The 19,920-nt window shown below is 42.1% G+C and overlaps 2 protein-coding genes across 4 annotated transcripts in view; one reads left to right on the top strand and one right to left on the bottom strand.

Moving 5' to 3' along the window:
- atp10d (ATPase phospholipid transporting 10D) overlaps nt 1-1,057 on the bottom strand; it is a 320,634-nt gene extending 319,577 nt beyond the window's left edge. For 2 of the 3 annotated variants that reach the window (XM_041213766.1, XM_041213726.1), the window contains exon 1: nt 543-650. The gene's annotated coding sequence lies outside the window, so the exon portion shown is untranslated. Of the gene's footprint in view, nt 1-542; nt 651-975 lie in introns of those variants that run through there. The other variant, XM_041213647.1, reaches the window with a different exon arrangement.
- The window catches only part of commd8 (COMM domain containing 8), a 43,534-nt gene continuing 24,295 nt past the window's right edge, over nt 682-19,920 (top strand). Inside the window, exons 1-2 of the mRNA XM_041213839.1 lie at nt 682-872; nt 11,162-11,317. Coding sequence (XP_041069773.1) covers nt 828-872; nt 11,162-11,317 — 201 coding nt within the window. The 5' untranslated portion in view covers nt 682-827. The remainder of the gene's footprint in view (nt 873-11,161; nt 11,318-19,920) is intronic.

The following is a 19,920-nucleotide window of genomic DNA, read 5'->3' as shown; positions in this document are numbered from 1 at the left end:
TTGTTTTAAGTTCCTCCCTTCCTTTTGATCCCTGCTTTACTACTGTTCTAGGGATGCATTTGTGGGTGGGCTAAACTTAAACCAGGATGGGACCAGTGTCCTGGCGAATAACAATGGATAGGACTTTAAACTGCGGGCGGGGGAAGGGAGATTTAGAAGTCCAGAGACAAAAGTTAAAGTAATGGAGAAGGGTAGTGATGCAAGTGAACACAAGCAGAGTGGGACAGGAAAGGGCGGTTTACCATTAATAGTGCACCTACGAGTAAGGTTCAAGCAGGGAATAGTAGTAAAACAATTACATATCTCGCGTGGCGTTGGTAACACATGCAGCCTTACAAATGTTATGAATAAAGTTTATTTTGGGGGAAAAAAGCATGCTGGAGTGGGTCTTGAACAGCCTGTCAGTTCAAGAGCAAAGATGAGGTTGTTTTGGGGTAAACTACATATGGCACTATTTTAATTTGTTTCATATTTTATCCAAATCTATCCCATTTTCTCCTGAAAGCACAGACTCGTATTGTATTACGGCAGCCCGCTGGTACCTTTTAAAGTGGCGGTGGCTCTTCATGTTTGAACCTTTTCGTGGAGTGTTGGAAAACTGGTGTTGGAGCACTGGAGAGAAAAAAAACAGCAACTGATCCTCTTATTCGACATCCATACAGATGTGGCTTCCATATGAAGTCAAGCTGCTGTTGGTGAACAGATGGGAGGAGGAGCTTGACTGACATTTCCCTTACTCTCTGGGTTATTGGTGCTGAGGCCAAGTTGACAGACAAGCCCAACGGCCGAACGCGCGCGCGGTGAGCACGGGAGCGGAGCGCGCGGCGATGCTGCCGTTATTGGCGAGGCTGGAGGTCGAGGACTGCCCCAAGGTAAGTGCCGGGGCAGGGCGCCTCCTCCCGCCGTATCCCCGCACTATCTAATGAGGCGGAGCGGGGCCGGTAAGGCCGCAGCTGAAGCCTCGGTGTTTCCTACCAGAGCTCCCGTGGGCGACGCTGGTGGGCCTGTCTTGTGTCCAGGCCGCCCTCTCATGGGTTGACTGGCTGCCTGGAGTGCGGGTGTTTTGCAGGTTAACCCCGGGCCGATTGCGCGCTCCCCTTGATCTGGACTCTCCACCCTTCTCCTCACTATTTCTTATTTTGAAAGATTTATGAAGTTTCTCCCCCTAACTGCACCAGTTAGACTATTAAAGGGCTTTAAAAATGGCAGCAAGTCAACAAATGGCTTCATTGTTTTCATCAATGAAACGAATGTGTTTTAATGTAGGCGTCTGGTGAAAATGAACTACTTTTCAGCAGTAATACAACAGAAATGCAGAAAATACTTAGTCTGATTACATCTATGGAGAGAGAGAGACGAAAGTTTAACGTTTCAAGTCTGGGACCTTTTTACAACTGGGACAAGTTACATATTTATTAGGGTTCTAGAAACAGCAATTAGGGACAAAATTAATAGTCATGCGAGAAATGTGAGTTAATTAAGGAAAGCCAGCATGAAGTTTTTAAGGGAAAGTCATGTTTAACTGACTTGCTGGAGATTTTTGAAGACTTAATGGGATTAATGAGGACAATTTTGTTGGACTTTCAAAAAGCATTTGACACTCTGCTGCACAACAGACTTGTGAGTAAAATTATAGCTCGTGGAATAAAAGGGACAATAGCAACATGGATGCGAAATTGGCTGAGTGACAGGAAACAGAGTAGTGTTTAATGGATGTTTTTCAGGCTGGAGGAAGGTTTGTAGTTCCCAAGGGGTCAGTGTTGGAACCCTTGCTTTTACTGATATATATTAATGACCAAGACCTTGACATACAGGGCACAATGTCAAAATTTGCAGATGATATAAAACTTGGCAGAACTGTGTGGAGGGTAGTGTAGATCGTCAAAAGTTGGTGAATGGGTGGATAGGTAGTAGATGATGTTCAAAGTGGTGAAATGTGAAGTGATTCATTTTGGGAGGAAAAGCATGGAGAGACAATATAAATTAAAGGGTACAATTCTAAAGGGGCTGCAGGAGCAGAGGGATGTGGGGATATATGTGCATAAGTCATTGAAGGTGGCAGGACAGGTTGAGAGTGCGGTTAATAAAGCATACAGTATCCTGGGTTTTATTAATAGGGGCATAGAGTATAAGAGCATGGAGGTTTTGATGAACTTCTAAAAGGCACTAGATTGTCTTCAGCTGCAGTATTGCTTCCAGTTCTGGGTGGTGCACTTTAGGAAGAATGTGAAGACATTTGACAAAGTGCAGAAAAAATTCATGAGAATTGTTCCAGCTTCAGCTGTGAAGATGGATTGGAAAAGTTAGGACTGTTTTTCTTGGAGAAGAGAAGGCTGAGAGGAGATTTGATAGAGGTACCTAAAATCATGGGGAATCTGGACAGAATAGATAGGAAGAAACTGTTCCTGTTCGTGAAAGAATTGAGAACGAGAGGGCACAAATTTAAAGTAATTGGCAAATGAAGCAAAAGTGATATGTGAAAGAACTTCTGCATGCAACAAGTGGTTAAGGTCTGGAAGGCATTGTCTGAGAGTGTGGTGAAGGCAGGTTCAATCAAGGCATTCAAAAGGGAATTGGACTGTTATTTGAAAAGGAACAATGTGCAAGGTTATTGGGAGAGGGCAGAAGAATGACACTAGGTGAATTGCTCATTTGGAGAACAGGTGCAGACACGGTGGGCTGAATGGCCGTCTGTGCTGCAACAATTCTGTGATTCTGGGTTAAGTAAGTGAAAGGGGGGAAGGTGGAAAAAGAACAAAATGGAAGATCTGTTCTTAGGGTGGAGGGCAGGAGAGGTTACAAAGAGCTGATGGTGTAGGGCCAAAGGGAGTGATGATGGGACAAGTAAAGAAACAAAAGATACGTTGTGAGGAGGTGAGAATAGCAAAATAATGAACAACTGCCAACCAAAAGCAGAAACGAGAAACTAAGACTAAAACTGAAACCTGCAAAGAATAAGGAAATAAAATGGAGCAGAGATTATGGTCTGAAATTCTTGAACTCAACATTGAATCTGGAAGGTTGCAAACTGTCTAATGTAAAGATGAGGTGCTGTTCCTTGAGTTTACGTTGCGCTTCATTGGAAAGCTGCGGGAGGCCGAGGACAGAGTTGTTGGCATGAGAGGAAGGTGTAGAATTAAAATCATACACAATGGGAAGCTTGGAGTAATGCTTGTGGTGCCATGGGAAAGGGAAGAGATGGTGGGAGTGATTGAGGAGTGGACCAGGGTGTCAGAGGGAAATGTCCTTTTGGAATGCTCCTCAATCACCAACAAGAATGCCACTCATTCCTTTGGCATCTTTCCATGCAAGTGCATGAGATGCAACACTTGCCCATTTATCTCCTCTTTCTTCACAGTCAAAAAGCCCAGATATCCCTTCCAGGTGAAATGGTGATTTACATTCTTGCAGTTTGGAGATGTTTGCTGTTCCTCTTGCAGAGGAGAAGTTTGCTGTTCCAGTAACCAAGGTTTTATTAAAAGCCTTTGGTGTTCCATTGGCAAGTGAGAGGGAGAAAGAAGCTGTTAACTCCCTCCCTTACAGCAACAGTAGGTTCTTATGGTAATATTGCTGGATGTTTTATAGATTTGGACTGTTGTCTGGAAAGGGTGTGTAGGGAGTCTAGTTAAGTAGAAACCTTTTGAGAACTGTTATGAAACTAAATGTAACTGTAACCTTGAGTGTTTAAGTTTTCTTTTGGTTTGTTAATAAATGTTTCATGTAATCTTTAAAATCTCTAAAAGTGGTAGTGGGCTCAATACTTCTGACTTCAGTCCTGCTACATCCAGCTGTGAATGGTGGTGGACAATTAAACGACTCACTGGAGGAGGAGGTTCCACCAATATTCCCATGCTCAATGATGGGTGAGATCAACACAACAGTGCAAAAAATAAGGCTTAAGCATTTGCTACAATTTTCAGCCAAAAATGTCAATGGATGATCCATCTCGGCCTCCTCCAGAGGTCACCAGCATCACAGATGGTAGTCTTCCGCCAGTTCGATTCACTCTACATGATATCAAGAAACGGCTGAAGGCACTGCAAACTGCAAAGGCTGTGGGCCCTGTTAATATTCCGATAATAGTACTGAAGCCTTGTGGTACGGAACTTGCCGTGCACCTAGCCAAGCTATTCCATTACAGCTATAATGCCGGTATCTACCCAGCAATGTGGAAAATTGGCCAGGTATGTTCTGGACACAACGAGCAGGAACGATCCAATCCGGCCAATTAACCCCCATCAGTCTACTCTCGATCATCAGTAAAGTGATGGAAGGAGTAATTAACAGTGCTATCAAGCAGCACTTACTTAGCAATAACCTGCTCACTGATGCTCTGTTTGGGCTCCACCAGGGCTGCTCAGTCCTGACCTCATTATAGCCTTTGTTCAAACATGGACAAAAGAGCTGAACTCCCGAGGTGACAGTGACTGCCCTTGACATCAAGGCAACATTTGACAGAGTGTGGTCTCAAGGAGCCCTAACAAAACTGGAGTCAATGGGAATCAGGGAACACATTCCGCTGATTGGCATCATACCTAGCACAAAGGAAGATGGTTGTAGTTGTTGAGGTCAATCATCCCAGTTCCAGGACATCGCTATAGGAGTTCCTCAGGGTACTGTCCCAGGCCCAACCATCTTCTGCTGCTTCAATGACCTTTCTTCTATCATAAGGTCAGAAGTGGGGATGTTCACTGATTGCACACAATGTTCAGCACCATTCACAACTCAGGTACTGAAGCAGTCCATGTCCAAATCAGCAAGACCTGGACAACATCCAGGCTTCGGCTGACAAGTGGCAAGTAATATAGGTGCCACACAAGTGCCATGCAATGACCTTCTGCAATGAGAGAGAATCTAACCATTGCCCCATGACATTTAATGGCATTACCATCACTGAATTCCCCATGATCCACATCCTGGGTGTTACCATTGATCAAAAAATGAACTCGGCCAGCCAAATAAATACTGTGGCTATAAGAGCAGGTCAGAGGCAAGGAATCCTGCAGCGAGAAACTCAGCTCCTGACTCCCCAAAGCCTGTCCACAATCTACAAGGCACACGTCAGCAGTGTGATGGAATATTCTCCATTTGCCTGGATGAGAGCAGCTCCAACAACACTCAAGAAGCTTGAAACCATCCAGGACAAAAGCAGTCCGCTTGATTGGCACCACATCCATAAATATTCACTCCCTCCACCACCGATGCACAGTGGCTGCACTGCAGAAACACATCAAGGCTCCTTAGCACCTTTCAGACCCACAACCACTGTCATTTGAAGGATAAGGGCAGCAGATGGATGGGAACACCACCACCTGGAAGTTCCCCTCCAAGCCACTCACCATCCTGACTTGGAAATGTATTGCCATTCCTTCATTGTCTCTGGGTCAAAATCCTGGAATTCCCTCTGTAACAGCACTCTGGGTGTACCTACACCACATGGACTGCAGCAGTTCAAGAAAGCAGCTCACCACCACCTTCTCAAGGACATTTAGGGATGGGCAATAAGTGTTGGTCTAGCCAGCGAAGCCCACACCCCTTGAATGAATTTTAAAAAGCCTTCTCGTGATAGATACGAACTGCAAAATCATTGTGATAGAGTAGCCAAGTTTCGCTTTGGGATTTGGTCAGCCTGGCAAATACTACCTGCCATATGTAACAATACATTTTTTGTTTATTTATTTACTTGTCCCATTACCATCCCTTTGTCCCTGCACCATCTTCCACCCTATCACAGATCTTCCTATTTGTTCTTTTTCCACCAACACCCCTCCCCCTTCCCCCGCCTCTCTTCTTGCTTAAAACCTATTATGTTTCTAAAATTTTTCAGGTCTGGTGAAAGGTCATCAACCTAAAATGATAGCTGTTTCTCAGTCCATGAATGTTGCCAGACTGGCTGAGCCATTTCCAATATTTTCTGTTATTATTTCAGATTTACGGCATCCACAGTATGTTGCTTTTGTACATTTTAGCGGCGCATGTTTAAAACCCACAGTAATTCATATTTCTGCCATTGGGATGATGGGGATGACGGAGAACATGGCGAGAACTTCAATTTTCAAGCAATGGTGTGATGAGGCATTTGTGATCTTTTTTAAAATAGGTCTCTAAGGCAGTGGGTTAGTATCCTATTAAATGGGTACAATAGAACAGCATTTCAAGCCTCATAGATAAAAACAAAAAACTGCGGATGCTGGAAATCCAAAATAAAAACAGTATTACCTGGAAAAACTCAGCAGGTCTGGCAGCATCGGCGGAGAAGAAAAGAGTTGACATTTCGAGTCCTCATGACCCTTCAAGTTCTGTTGAAGGGTCATGAGGACTTGAAACGTCAACTCTTTTCTTCTCCGCCGATGCTGCCAGACCTGCTGAGTTTTTCCAGGTAATTCTGTTTTTATTTCAAGCCTCATGTTTCTTATCTGGTAGCTGCATCTGTTGAAATTGATTAATTTTGCTTCTAAAATCTAGTTCTTCATTTCTGGAAAAACTGTCATTTTTATGGATTAGACAAGTTTTTAAGCAATGCTGTAAAATATTTTTTGTGCATTTTTAGGAGCCTAAAGGCAGAAAACTTTATGCAAGGGATAATCCAACGGGAATACAATGTTTACCAAGTAGTGTGTTTGCTTCAATAATTGACCCCTTTCTGTCGTAGGCTTCCTTGGGTACAAGTCACCCTCCAGCACTTTGTCCAAGTGGTAATAAGTCACATTTGATCCCAGGCTGTGAGTTACAACAAGCTATTCAACCCAAGGGACATCACAGCTGAGCCCAGTGCTGTCCTTACCAAATATCCCCATACTGTCAGCTGTGGTTGCTGATTAACAATCCGGAAAGGATACCCTGGTAGAGTTTATTTTCCTGTCCGCTCAGAGGTACTGATTGAAGCTAATTGTAGGGTCACTGCTCCTTCTTCAGAGCTCTGAAGAAGGGTCATATGGATGTGAAATGTTAACTCTAGTTCTCTCTCCACAATGCTGTCATACCTGCTGGGTTTTTCCAGCATTTTCTGTTTTTCTTTCAGATTTCCAGCATCTGCAGTATTTTGCTTTTATATTTATGTAGGGTCACTGCTATTGTCCCAGCTAAGATCATCTAACTTGGAACAATTCGGAAGTTTCTATAAATATATTTATGCAGAAAAAAACAGCACTTGTATAATTAATCATCCATTGCATATTAGAATTTAGGGTGCATTTACACTACATGTTAATATCAGTCAAAGCATAATCTAAACTGGACTATCAGTGGGAGTGCTGCATTGTTGAAGTAATAACAAAATGTTATACTAAGCCCTGTCTTTGTTGATCCCATGGTGCTTTTATGAAGAAGACCATGGAGTTATTTTGATGTCCTGACCAGCATTTGTTCCTCAACACCACCAAGAAACCTAAATGATCATTAACAGCATTGCTATTTGTGGAACATTACTGTGCACAACTTGGTAGTGCCATTTTTCTACAAAACAACAATTTAACAAATTGCCCATTGGTTATGAAGTGCTTTGGATATGATTGGTGCTTTATACATGCAAACAGTAGAGTTGAAGTGCAGATGTGGACTAAATCAAGTATTTGGGGCCCAAACCTCATGTCTGAAGGAGGAAGTTTTACTTTTTTAGCTTTGCTCCAGAGTCAGGTTGAATTGTAACAATGTATTTCCACAACATAAAGTTAACATCAGTGTCCTGCATTGGTAAACTTGTGATGTAAATCACCCTTGAAGTACTTATATGTTTGTAGATTTTTTAAAATATTGTTGGTTATAAAGACAATGATTTGAACAAAGGATTGTGTTAAGCTGAGAATTCACCTTACTAAGCAAAAACAAATACAGCTAATTTCCAAATTGTTTTTGTAAGTTAGTACAACCTATTTGCACTGCAATGTTGACATTTTAATATTATACCCTGAGTTCTTTTTAATTCATTCACGGAATGTGGGCTTCGCTTTTTAGGCCAGCATTATTGCCCATCCCTAGTTATCCTTGAGAAGGTGGTGGTGAGCTGCCTTCTTGAACTGTTGCAGTCCATGCGTTGTAAGTACACCCACACTGCTGTTAGGGAGGGAGTTCCAGGATTTTGACCAAGCGACAGTGAAGGAAGGGCGATATATTTCCAAGTCAGGATGGTGAGTGGCTTGGAGGGGAACTTCCAGGTGCTCTTATGCACCTGTTGCCCATGTCCTTCTAGATGGTAGTAGTCATGGTTTTGGAAGGTGCTGTCAAAGGAGTCTTGGTGAATTCCTACAGTGCATCTTGTAGATGGTGTACACTGCTGCTACTGTGCGTCGGTGGTGGAGAGAGTGAATGTTTGTGGATGTGGTGCCAATCCAGCGGGCTGCTTTGTCCTGGATGTTGTCAAACTTCTTGAGTGCTATGGGAGCTGCACTCATCCAGGCAAGTGGGGAGTATTCCATCACACTCCTGACTTGTGCCCTGTAGATGGTGGACAGGCTTTGGGGAGTCAGAAGGTGAGTTACTCGTTGCACGATTCCTAGTCTCTGACCTGCTTTTGTATTTATATGGCTAGTCCAGTTTCATTTCTGGTCAATGGTAACCCCCAGGATGTTGATAGGGGATTCAGCGATGGTAATACCGTTGAACATCAAGAGGCGATGGTTGGATTGTCTCTTGTTGGAGATGATCATTGCCTGGCACTTATGTGGCACAAATGTTATTTGCCACTTGTCAGCCCAAACCTGGATATTGTCCAGGTCTTGCTGCATTTGGACATGGACTGCTTCAATATCTGAGGAGTTGTGAATGGTGCTGAATGTTGTACAATCATCAGCAAACATCCCCACTCCTGACCTAATGATGGATGGAAAGTCATTGATGAAACAGCTGAAGATGTTTGGGCTGAGGATGCTACCCTAAGGAACTCCTGTAGTGACGTCCTGGAGCTGAGATGACTGATCTCCAACAACAACAACAACCATCTTCCTTTGTGCAAGGTATGAATCCAACCAGCAGAGAGTTTTTCCTCTGATTCCTATTGATCTGTGATCTGTTTTATGAAAATTTGGAGGGGTGAACATATCATTTTTAGTCTTGATTTTTTTTCCAGATGTGAAATTACGATGAGAATTTAACACAATATTATAGCTTGCATTTAACAAATTACCCTGATAGTTGTGTATGAATTTAGTTGTTGAGTACAGGGTATATAACTATTAAGTAAACAAATATCAGGTTGAAAGATTTGTTTCAATACATTGGATGTAGAAGAGAGGTTTCACACAGCCAAATTATACAGATTTCTCACAACCTGATGCCATTGTAGGACTCAGCTTTTCTAAAAGGCTACTTCTCGGATCTCCTCCCCAGTGTTTTTTTTTGCTGTGTTACAGTCTTCCTTTCGTATGTATTTTGCATGCATTGGATCAATTGCAAATGGAAGGAAGAAAATTACAAGACACACTCTTTTTAAGCTCACTCCAGATTACTTTATATATCCCTTGTGTTCAAATATAATATACTTTGTTCAGATATCTCATGCTTCGTTATAATATTGGTGAATTTTATTAGGTTTCCCAACCCCCAACCCAATGCTTTTTTTAACTGCAGCTGATTAAAAATGTGCATGTCTAACAGCTTTTAACTTTATACTGAAGTGTTGTGATGCTTTTCTGTTAGAGTGTTGGGTGCTTAAAGTGCCTCAGTGAATTAGAACATAGTGCTGTGGCACTTCCCATGCACTTAGAGCAAAATTCTTGGCTTCTGCTGCAGCCTCAGTCAGCAGTGTGATAAGGGATTAAGTTATCCATTGGCTAATTAGGGCTGTTACATGGATTTTTTTTAAGGGCAGGTCCTCTTTGACTAAATTCTCAATTGCTGTATACATCCATTCAGCAGTAGACTTTCAGAAAGCATTTGACAAGGTACTACATAAAGGGTTTGTTATTTAATGAAAATATTGAAGAAAAATGTGGCTTTGTGGATAGATGGGGGCTAGGTTACAGAAAGTAGTGTTTGGTTCATTCAGATTAGTATCCCCAAGGGATAGATGGTATTTTCCAAATGGAAAATGATTTTTATGTAGGCATATGACATGATATTGCATGTTGATACCAAAATCCAGGCTATTCAAAAAATAAATGCAGGAGGACATAGATGAGCTAGTAGTGTGTAGAATAGATATCAAAAGCAATTGTACAGATAATTATCAAGTTTTATTTGGGAGGTGGGAGGGAATAACTGACAGGAAGTAAAACCTAAATGGTAAGATTCTTAAATGAGTACAGAAACAGATTTAAGGGTGTAAATGTATGTATCATTAGAAATGCATGTAGGAACTTAAGAACAGCCTATCCTACCCTCAAGGCTATTTTGCCATTCAGTTACCTCATGATTTGATATGTACCTCAATTCTATTTACCTGCCTTTGTCCACTTGATACTCTTACCCAAGAAAATCAATCAATCTCAGTCTTAAAAATTACAATTGACCCAAAATCCATCCACAACTCTTTGGACAAGGAAGTTTCAGATTTTTACTATGATTTGTGTGAAGAAGTGCTTCATTATTTCATTCTTAAATGAGCCAGCTCTAATTTTAAGTTTACACCCTCTTGTTCTGGATTTCCCCCATTGGAGGGAATTGTTTCTAATCGAATTTGTTTATCATTTTAAACAACTTGATTAGATCACTTGTCAACTTTGTAAACTTGAGAATGTGAGCAAAAGCATTTCTGGATTTTGTATATAGGAACATTGAATATAAAAACAAGAAAGTGATTTTGAATGTACAAATTTGAATTAAATTAGACTACAATTAAGAGTATTGTGTGCAATTCTGGGCATCCCATGATAAAATAGTACAGCCATGGAAAGGGTACAGTGAAGATTGACTAAAATTAATCTGAGAATGAGAGGTATTATGAAGAAACGTTTGAAAAAATTACTTATCTCCTTGGAGAGATTAATAGAGGTTTTGAACATTATCAAAGATTTTCAGCTGGCTGGCAAAGAGGAACCAGGAAACATAGACTGAGCATTTCTGTAGAAGAACAAAGAAGGTTAGATATCCTTTGCATGTAATGGTCTCAATATACTTCAGCATAAATACCTAATGAAGCAGACAATATGCAATTTAAAATGGAATTGGATAGAAATCATATTGTCTGCTTTTTTGAATTTAAAGCTTTCTATTCCTTTTTCTGCAGTTCATTCACAGAGTAATTGATGGTATTTGTGGACGTGCACTCCCCCGATTCCGGGATTTTGGAAGCATTTGGAGTCTGGTGGAATGGATGGAGGTCCTAGAGGAAACCTCCGCATTTGTGCAACATGCCATTGGCAAGCATTTGCCAGATGAAGAGGTTGGTCTAAGCACTTTTTGAATATTAAATTTTTTTGGCCCACACCTTGAACCATTTCTGCTCAGTGCATTTCAGAATTGAGTGCAATAACATATAATAGATCATTAAGTTTGAAAGACTGACCAGCCAACAATACTCTTTCATTTGAGAACATTGAGTTAGTATTCAGATTAGCCAGACATCAATGTAAATAAAAATTGCTGCGCTTTCTGCCAATTACTGTGTCTTTTATCTGGTTTATTAAGACAATACAGTTTTTTAGAAACAATGGGTGAAATGGCTTGATGAGCTCATTTTTGGGAAGAGAAAAAGGACTTCGGAGATTCACAGAATTGTTACAGTGCGGAAGGAGACATTTGGTCCTTCGTGTCTGTGCTGGGTCTGTAAGTGAGTAATTCATTTAGTGCCATTCTCCCACCTTCTCTCTGTAACCCTGTACATTCTTCCTTTTCAGATAATAGTCTAATTCCCTTTTGAATGCTTCTCATATCACCTTTGCTTCTTTTGCTAAATACTTTAAATCTGTGCCCTCTCATTCTCGATCCATTCACTAGTGGGAACAATTTCTCCCTATATGCTCTATCCAGACAGATTATGATTTTGAATACAAGGTGTAACCTCGCTTAAAGTTGTGGTTGCGTTCCTGAAAATCTGGACTTTAAATGAACCATGGGTTTTCATAGGAATCAATGTTAAAGCCAGAGTTTGTTTTTTCCGGGTGACAAATGTCTGAAGGATGAAAGCAAAATACTGCGGATGTTGGAAATCTGAAAAAAAACAAAAAATGCTGGAAAAACACTCTGTGGAGAGAGAAACAGGGTTAACGTTTTGTGTCTGTGTGACTTCTTCAGCGCTAAAGAGTAGAAATGTCTGAAGGAACCTAGGTACAAATTGAGTACGATACTGTATGTACGCAATACTATGTAGTCCTAGTTGAAATAGCTTGCAAAATAAAATAAATCATTAAATGTAAAAGAAATACATGACATAATTTTTTAAAATTACACTCCCTCAAGTACAGTAATTTTAGATTGAATGGTTCCATCTAGTGGCAGAAGTTTCAGGAAGCTGCTGAAATCCTGAGATTACCTTCACTGACTAACTTCAGCCACTAGATGGAGGCCAGGACTTCAGTTCAGAACTGGAGCCAGGAGCGAAATGAACAGCGAAGCCAGGAGTGGAGCAACTCAAAACAGGCTCTTAGGGTGGAGGCATGCTGGAGGGTGTAGGCAGGACGAAGAGCAACATCGGGGGGGTTGGAGAGCAATGTAAGGGAGGCAAGGGCGACAGTGGGGGATGGAAGAGGGACTGAGGGTGAGAACGGAAGGATTGTGGGAAAGGTTTTGAGTGCAGGCAAGCCACAGAAGAGGAAGTCTGTGGCATACACCTTTAAAGTGAAACTGGCAATGTTAAATGGATATGTGAACACAACTTCATTCACAATGTTAAAGTGAAATAACATTAAGTGAGTCCATGTTAAGCAAGGACTTACTGGACCTCGATCAAATCTCCTTCCAGCCTTCTCTTCTCCAAGGAAAATAGCCCTAACTTCCCTAACCTCTTCATAACTGAATTTCCTCATCCCTGGAACCATTCACATGAATCTTTTCTACACTCTCTCCAATGCCTCCACATCCTTCCTAAAGTGCAGAGCCCAGAACTCGATGCAGTACTCCAGCTGCGGCCAAATTAGTGTTTTATACAAGTTCAACATAACCTCCTTCCTCCTGTACTCTATACCCCTATTAAAAAAACCTAGGATACTGAATGCTTTATTAACTATGATATCAACCTATCCTGTCACCTTCAATGACTTGGCACTTTATTATGATTCCAGCTGGTGTTACTACTGGACAAACCAGATCCTAGAACCCAGCTTGATAGATCCTAACTTGTATTTTTGTTTAGAAATGTGGAGAGTGACTACTGAACAGTCACAGGAGTTAGTTGATGAACTTCTAACAAAAGAATAAAATGTTTATTAAACAGGAAAATATGAAATATATTACATAACTCCTTCACCCACAACTATAACTTTACACATATATACAGATTCGGAAGGATAGCACAAGTTACAAAAGCTACCTCATGTTCCCAGTAAGTAGACAGTCCATGTAAACCAATAGGCGACCCTGCGGTCAGGCACACCACATTCTCAAAGCAGGTGACAGATGCCACCCCAAGCAGATGCTTTGGATCTCTCATCAACTCTCTCTCCACCCCCCCCCCCCACCCCCATGAGCCAACCGGCCTTACTGAGCCCCGTCTTTCATCTGAGGGTTTCCAGTCTCTACTTTTTGAAGAACGCGCTTTGAAATCTTCTCCCAAATGACGCTTTCTCTCGAACGCCTTCCATAGGAGACCACCTCCGCATTTTCAAACTCTCCTTCCAATGTTCCTCGCCCCCAAATCACCACGTGCATTCAAGTTTTCTTCCACACAAACACACACTCAGTCATGACAACAGAACACCACTTTCGCATGCCCGTAGTAAAGAGTTACAGACCTTCGGCTGTCTCCTTGGATCTTCAGGCTTCTTGCAAGCCTATTTTGCTTTAAGTCTGCGTCCTGCTTTCTCCTTTTGAGCTTGGAGCCTTCTCTGCTTCTTACTTTCATTTCCACTGAACAGGATCTTGTTCCAGATTCCAGTTCTTCCTTTGACCAGAAGGTAATGTTGAGATTTTCTTTTTTTCCCTTTAGGACCTGCTCCCTGATTTCTGGGGCCTTCTCCTGTTCTTATGGGAAATCTGTTCTCTCTGCGGTTCCCTCTGCTGTCTCCAGCCTCTCCTGGCTTCAACTGAACTAAAATTGCCTTCTGTTTCTCCCTATCTCTATGTGGGCCTAAGCAACAGCCCAGATTTTTCTACCTTGTGTTTGTTTTAACTCTCCTTCAAGAGAGATAAAACCTCGTTAGAATGCAGGCATCTTTTGAAGTGAAACGAAAAATCAAGTACCCCCCTTTCTTAACACACCAATACAGAAATACAAATTAAATTTAAAGCTAAAACTCATTCCTAACACTCTCAAATAGAAATATAACTTCCTTAAACTGTCTCTAGTTCCTAACAATGTTTAAACCCAGGTTCCTCTGTTCCCACACCTCCTTTAGAGTTGTACCCTTTATTTCATATTGCCTCTACATGTTCTTCCTACCAAACTTAATTACTTCATGTTTCTCTGCATTGAACTTCATCTGCCACATGTCTGCCCATTCTACCAGTTCTTTTGAAGTTCTTTTGAAGTTCTACATTATCCTTCTCACAGTTCATGATGCTTCCAGATTTTGTATCATCTGCAAATTTTGAAATTGTGCCCTGTACATTGGTTCCTAGGTCATTAATATATATCAAGAAAAACAAGGGTCCCAACACTGAACCCTGGGGAACTCCACTATGAACCTTCCTCCAGCCAAAAAACATCCATTATCTGCTACTCTCTCTTTCCTGTTACTCAAGCCAATTTCATATCCATGTTGCTACTGTCCCTTCTATTCAATGAATTATAACTTTGCACACAAGCCTGTTGTGCCGCACTGTATCAAACTCCTTTTGGAAGTCCATGTACACCACATCAACAGCATTGCCCTCATCAACCCTCTCCGCCACTTTTTCAAAAAACTCCAAGTTACTTAAGCACAATGTTCTCTTAAATCCATGCTGGCTTTCTTTAATTAGCCCCCATTTGCCCATGTGACCATTAATTTTTGCCTCAAATTATTGTTTCTAGAAGTTTTCCCTCTACCAAAGTTAAGCTGACTGGCCTGTTGCTGGACTTATCTTGACACCCTTCTTTGAAGAAGGATGTAATGTTTGCAATTCTCCAATCCTCTGGCACCATCCCTGAGTCGAAAGAAGACTGAAAAAGTATGGCCAGTGCCTCTGCAACTTCCACTCTCACTTCCCTCAGGATCCTTGGATGCATCTCATCTGGTCCTGGTGCATTATCAACTTTAAGTACAGACAACCTATCCAATACCATATCCTTATTAATTTTAAACCTTCCCAGTGCCTCAGTTACCTCCCCTTTCACCAGGGCCTAGGTAGCATCTTCTTCCTTGGTAAAGACAGATGTTATTATTCACTTAATACCTCAGCTATGCCCCCCCGCCTCCAGGCGTAAATCCCTTTTTCGGCCCTGAATCAACCCTATTCCTCCTCTCACCACTCTTTTACTATTTATATGTATGTAGAAGAGTTCAGGATTCTTTTTTATGTTGGCTTTTCATACTGCCTCTTTGCTTCTCTTATTTGGGTTTTCACCTCCTCTCTGAACCTTCAGTTTGGTTCTCAATTGTATTTCCTGCCTGACATAGAAACATAGAAAATAGGAGCAGGAGTAGGCCATTCGGCCCTTCGAGCCTGCTCCACCATTCATTATGATCATGGCTGATCATCCAACTCAATAGCCTGCTCCCGTTTTCTCCCCATATCCTTTAATCCCTTTCGCCCCAAAAGCTATATCTAACTCCTTCTTGAAAACATACAATGTTTTGGCCTCAACTACTTTCTGTGCTAGCAAATTCCACATGCTCCCCACTCTCTGGGTGAAGAAATTTCTCCTCATCACAGTGCTAAATGGTCTACCCCGTATCCTCAGACTGTGACCCTTGGTTCTGGACTCCCCCACCATCAGAAACATCCTTCCTGCATCTACCCTGTCTACCCCTGTTAGAATTTTATAGATTTCTATGAGATTCCCCCCCTCATTCTTCTGAACTCCAGCGAATATAATCCTAACTGACTCAGTCTCTCCTCATATGTCAGTCCTGCCATCCCAGGAATCAGTCTGGTAAACCTTCGCTGCACTCCCTCTATTGCAAGAACATCCTTCCTCAGATAAGGAGACCAAAACTGCACACAGTATTCCAGGTGTGGTCTCACCAAGGCCCTGTATAATTGCAGCAAGACACCCCTGCTCCTGTACTCAAATCACCTCGCTATGAAGGCCAACATACCATTTGCCTTCTTTACCACCTGCTGCACCTTCAGCAGCTGGTGTACGAGGACATCCAGGTCTCGTTGCACATTCCCCTCTCTCAATTTATAGCCACTCGGATAATAATCTGTCTTCCTGTTTCTGGTACCAAAGTAGATAACCTCACATTTATCCACATTACACTGCATCTGCCATGCGTTTGCTCACTCACTCGGCTTGTCCAAATCACACCGAAGCATCTCTGCATCCTCCTCACAGCTCACCCTCTCACCCAGCTTTGTGTCATGTGCAAATTTGGAGATATTACATTTAGTTCCCTCATCTAAATCATTAACATATATTGTGGGGTGCCAGCACCGATCCCTGCAGCACCACACTAGTCACTGCCTGCCATTCGGAAAAAGACCCGGTTATTCCTACTCTTCGTTTCTTGTCTGCCAACCAGTTTTCTATCCATCTCAATACACTACCCCCAATCCCATGCACTTTAATTTTACACGCTAATCTCTTGTTGTAAGCCTTCTGAAAGTCCAAATAAACCACATCCACTGGCTCCCCCTTCTCAACTCTACTAGTTACATCCTCGAAAAATTCCAGTAGATTTTTCAAGCATGATTTCCCTTTCGTAAATGCATGCTGATTCTGTCCAATTCTGCCACTGTTTTCCATATGCTTAGCTATGAAATCTTTTCTAATGGACTGTAGAATTCCCCCACTACCAACATCAGGCTGACTGGTCTACAGTTCCCTGTTTTCTCTCTACCTCCCTTTCTAAATAGTGGGGTTACATTAGCTACCCTCCAATCTGTGGGAGCTGTTCCAGAGTCTATAGAATCAATAGAACCAATGCAACCACTATTTCTCGGGCTACTTAAGCACTCTGGGATGTAGATTATCAGGCCCTGGGGATTTACTGCCCTTCAATACCATCAATTTCCCCAACACCATTTCCCTACTAATACTGATTTTTTTCTGTTCCTCCCTCTCACTAAACCCTGTGTTCCCCAACATTTCTGGTATTTTATTTGTGTCCTCCTTTGTGAAGACAACCAACGTATGTATTTAGTTGGTTAGCCATTTCTTTGTTCCCCATTATAAACTCCCTTGTTTCTGACTGTAAGGGACCTACGTTTGTCTTCACCAATCTTTTTCTCTTCACATACCGATAGAAACTTTTACAGTCAGTTTTTATGTTCCCTGCAAGCTTACTCTTGTACTCTATTTTCCCCTTCTTAATCAATCCCTTGGTCCCCCTGTGCTGAATTCTAAACTGCTCCCAATCCGCAGGTCTGTTTTTTTTTTTATAACCAATTTGTTTGCCTCTTCCTTGGAACTAATACTATCTCTAATTTCCCTTTAAGCCATGGTTTGGCCACCTTTTCTGTTTTTCTTTTGCTCCAGACAGGAATAAACAATTGTTGCAATTCACCCATGCGCTCTTTGAATGTTTGCCATTACCTATCCACCATCATCCCTTTAAGTAATGTTTCCCAATCCATCATAGCCAACTCGCACCTCATACCATCATAGTTTCCTTTATTAAGATTCAGGACCCTAACCTCTGAATCAGCTACGTCACTCTCTATCTTGATGAAGAATCCTATCATATTATGGTTGCTCATCCCCAAGAGGCCTCGCACAACTAGATTGCCAATTATTCCTTTCTCATTACACAATACCCAGTCTAGGATGGCCTGTTCTCTATTTGGTTCCTCAACATATTGGTCCGGAAAACCATCCCGTGTACACTCCAGGAATTCCTCCTCTGCGGTATTGTTGCTAATTTGATTTGCCCAATCTATATGCAGATTAAAGTCACTCATAATTACAGATGTTCCTTTATTACATGCGTCTCTAATTTCCTGTTTAATGCCCATTCCCAACATCACCACCACAGTTTGGGGGTCTATAAAGAACCCCCACTAACATTTTTTGCCCCTTAGTGTTTCTCAGCTCTACCCATACAGATTCCACATCGTGGGAGCTAATATCTTCTCTTTAACCAGCAATGCCTTTTCCTTTTTGTCTGTCCTTCCTAAATACTGAATACCCCTGGATGTTCAGTTCCCATCCCTGGTCACCCTGCAGCCATGTCTCCGTAATCCCGACTATATCATACCTGTTTACATCTATTTGCACGGTTAATTTATCTGCTTTATTGTGAATGCTCCTCTAGTTAAAGCACAAAGCCTTAAGGCTTGTCTTTTTAAGATTACTTGTCCCTTTCCCACTATTTTTGATTGAGGCCCTGTTTGATTCTTGCTCTTGATTTCTCTGCCTATCACTTTTCTTATTACCTTTTCTGTCTTTTGTTCTTGTTCTTGATTCCCCTTCCTCTGATTCTTTGCATAGGTTCCTATTCCCCCTGCTAACTTAGTTTAAACCCTCCCTACCACTCTAGCAAATATTCCCCCTAGGACATCAGTCCCGGTCCTGCCCAGGTGTAACCCGTCCAGTTTGTACTGGTTCCAATGTCCCAGGAATCTGAAACCCTCCCCTTCACACCATCTCTTCAGCCATCTATTCATCCAATATATCCTGCCATTTCTACTCTGACTAGCACGTGGCACTGGTAGTAATCCTAAGATCACCTACCTTTGAGGTCCTACTTTTCAACCTATTTCCTAACTCCCTATATTCTGCTTTTAGGACCTCATCCCTTTTTTTTAACCTATGTTGTTTGTACCAATGTGTACCACGACCACTGGCTGTTCACCTTCCCCCTTCAGAATGTCCTGTAGCCGCTCTGAGACATCTTTGACCCTAGCACCAAGGAGGCAACGTACCATCCTGGAGTCTTGTTTGTGGCCACAGAAATGCCCATCTATTCCCCTTACAATTGAATCCCTTATACCTATTGCATTCCCACACTTTTTACTCCTCCCCTGTGCAGCAGAACCAACCATGGCTGTTTAGCCGTTCCTGCTTTCCCCCGAGATTCCATTCCCCCCAACAGTATCCAAAGTGGTATATCTGTTTTACAGGGGAATAGCCACAAGAGATTCCTGCTCTGCCTGATGGTCACCCATTCCCTTCCTGCCTGTGGCTCTTAGCCTGCAGTGTGACCACCTCTCTATACGCGCTATCCATGACATTCTCCACCTCGCAGATGCTCCACAGTGTTCCCAGCCACCGCCCCAACTCCAAAACCTGGGATTCCAGGAGCTGCAGCTGGAGACACTTCCCGCACAATGCTGGCCCTGGTCACTGGAAATGTTCCTGGCTTCCCACATAGAGCAGGAGGAGCACGCCATGGCTTTGAGGTCTCCTGCCGTGACTTACCCCTTTAAATTAAATTAAACTGTTTGGAAGATATTTAATATCAAATAATATCAATTTCTCTAGGGGCCCTTCTTCCCTGCTCCTCATTGTTATAGCATATAGCCCTTACAAATGATGAATCACAAAATAAGACCTTAAAAACAAAAAGCGATAAAAGTAGTAAATAGTTACCCGACCATACTCACGGTACTTAAATGATCACCCCGTTCCTTCCTCACTGATCTCCCTCAGTCACCAAACTCCAACTTACGCACTCTACTGCAGCCCAAAGCAACACTGCAGTGCAGACAAAGTCAGCACTGTAAGATGGCCTGTTTTCATACTCTCTGAATCTAGCCTCTGTAAACATGTTTAAGCCAGTTATCTAATTAACTAGTTGTAGCTGC

This window comes from Carcharodon carcharias, chromosome 1, assembly GCF_017639515.1.
Source record: "Carcharodon carcharias isolate sCarCar2 chromosome 1, sCarCar2.pri, whole genome shotgun sequence".
Taxonomy (NCBI): Eukaryota; Metazoa; Chordata; class Chondrichthyes; order Lamniformes; family Lamnidae; genus Carcharodon; species Carcharodon carcharias.
This window is presented reverse-complemented; position numbering and strand designations above follow the sequence as displayed.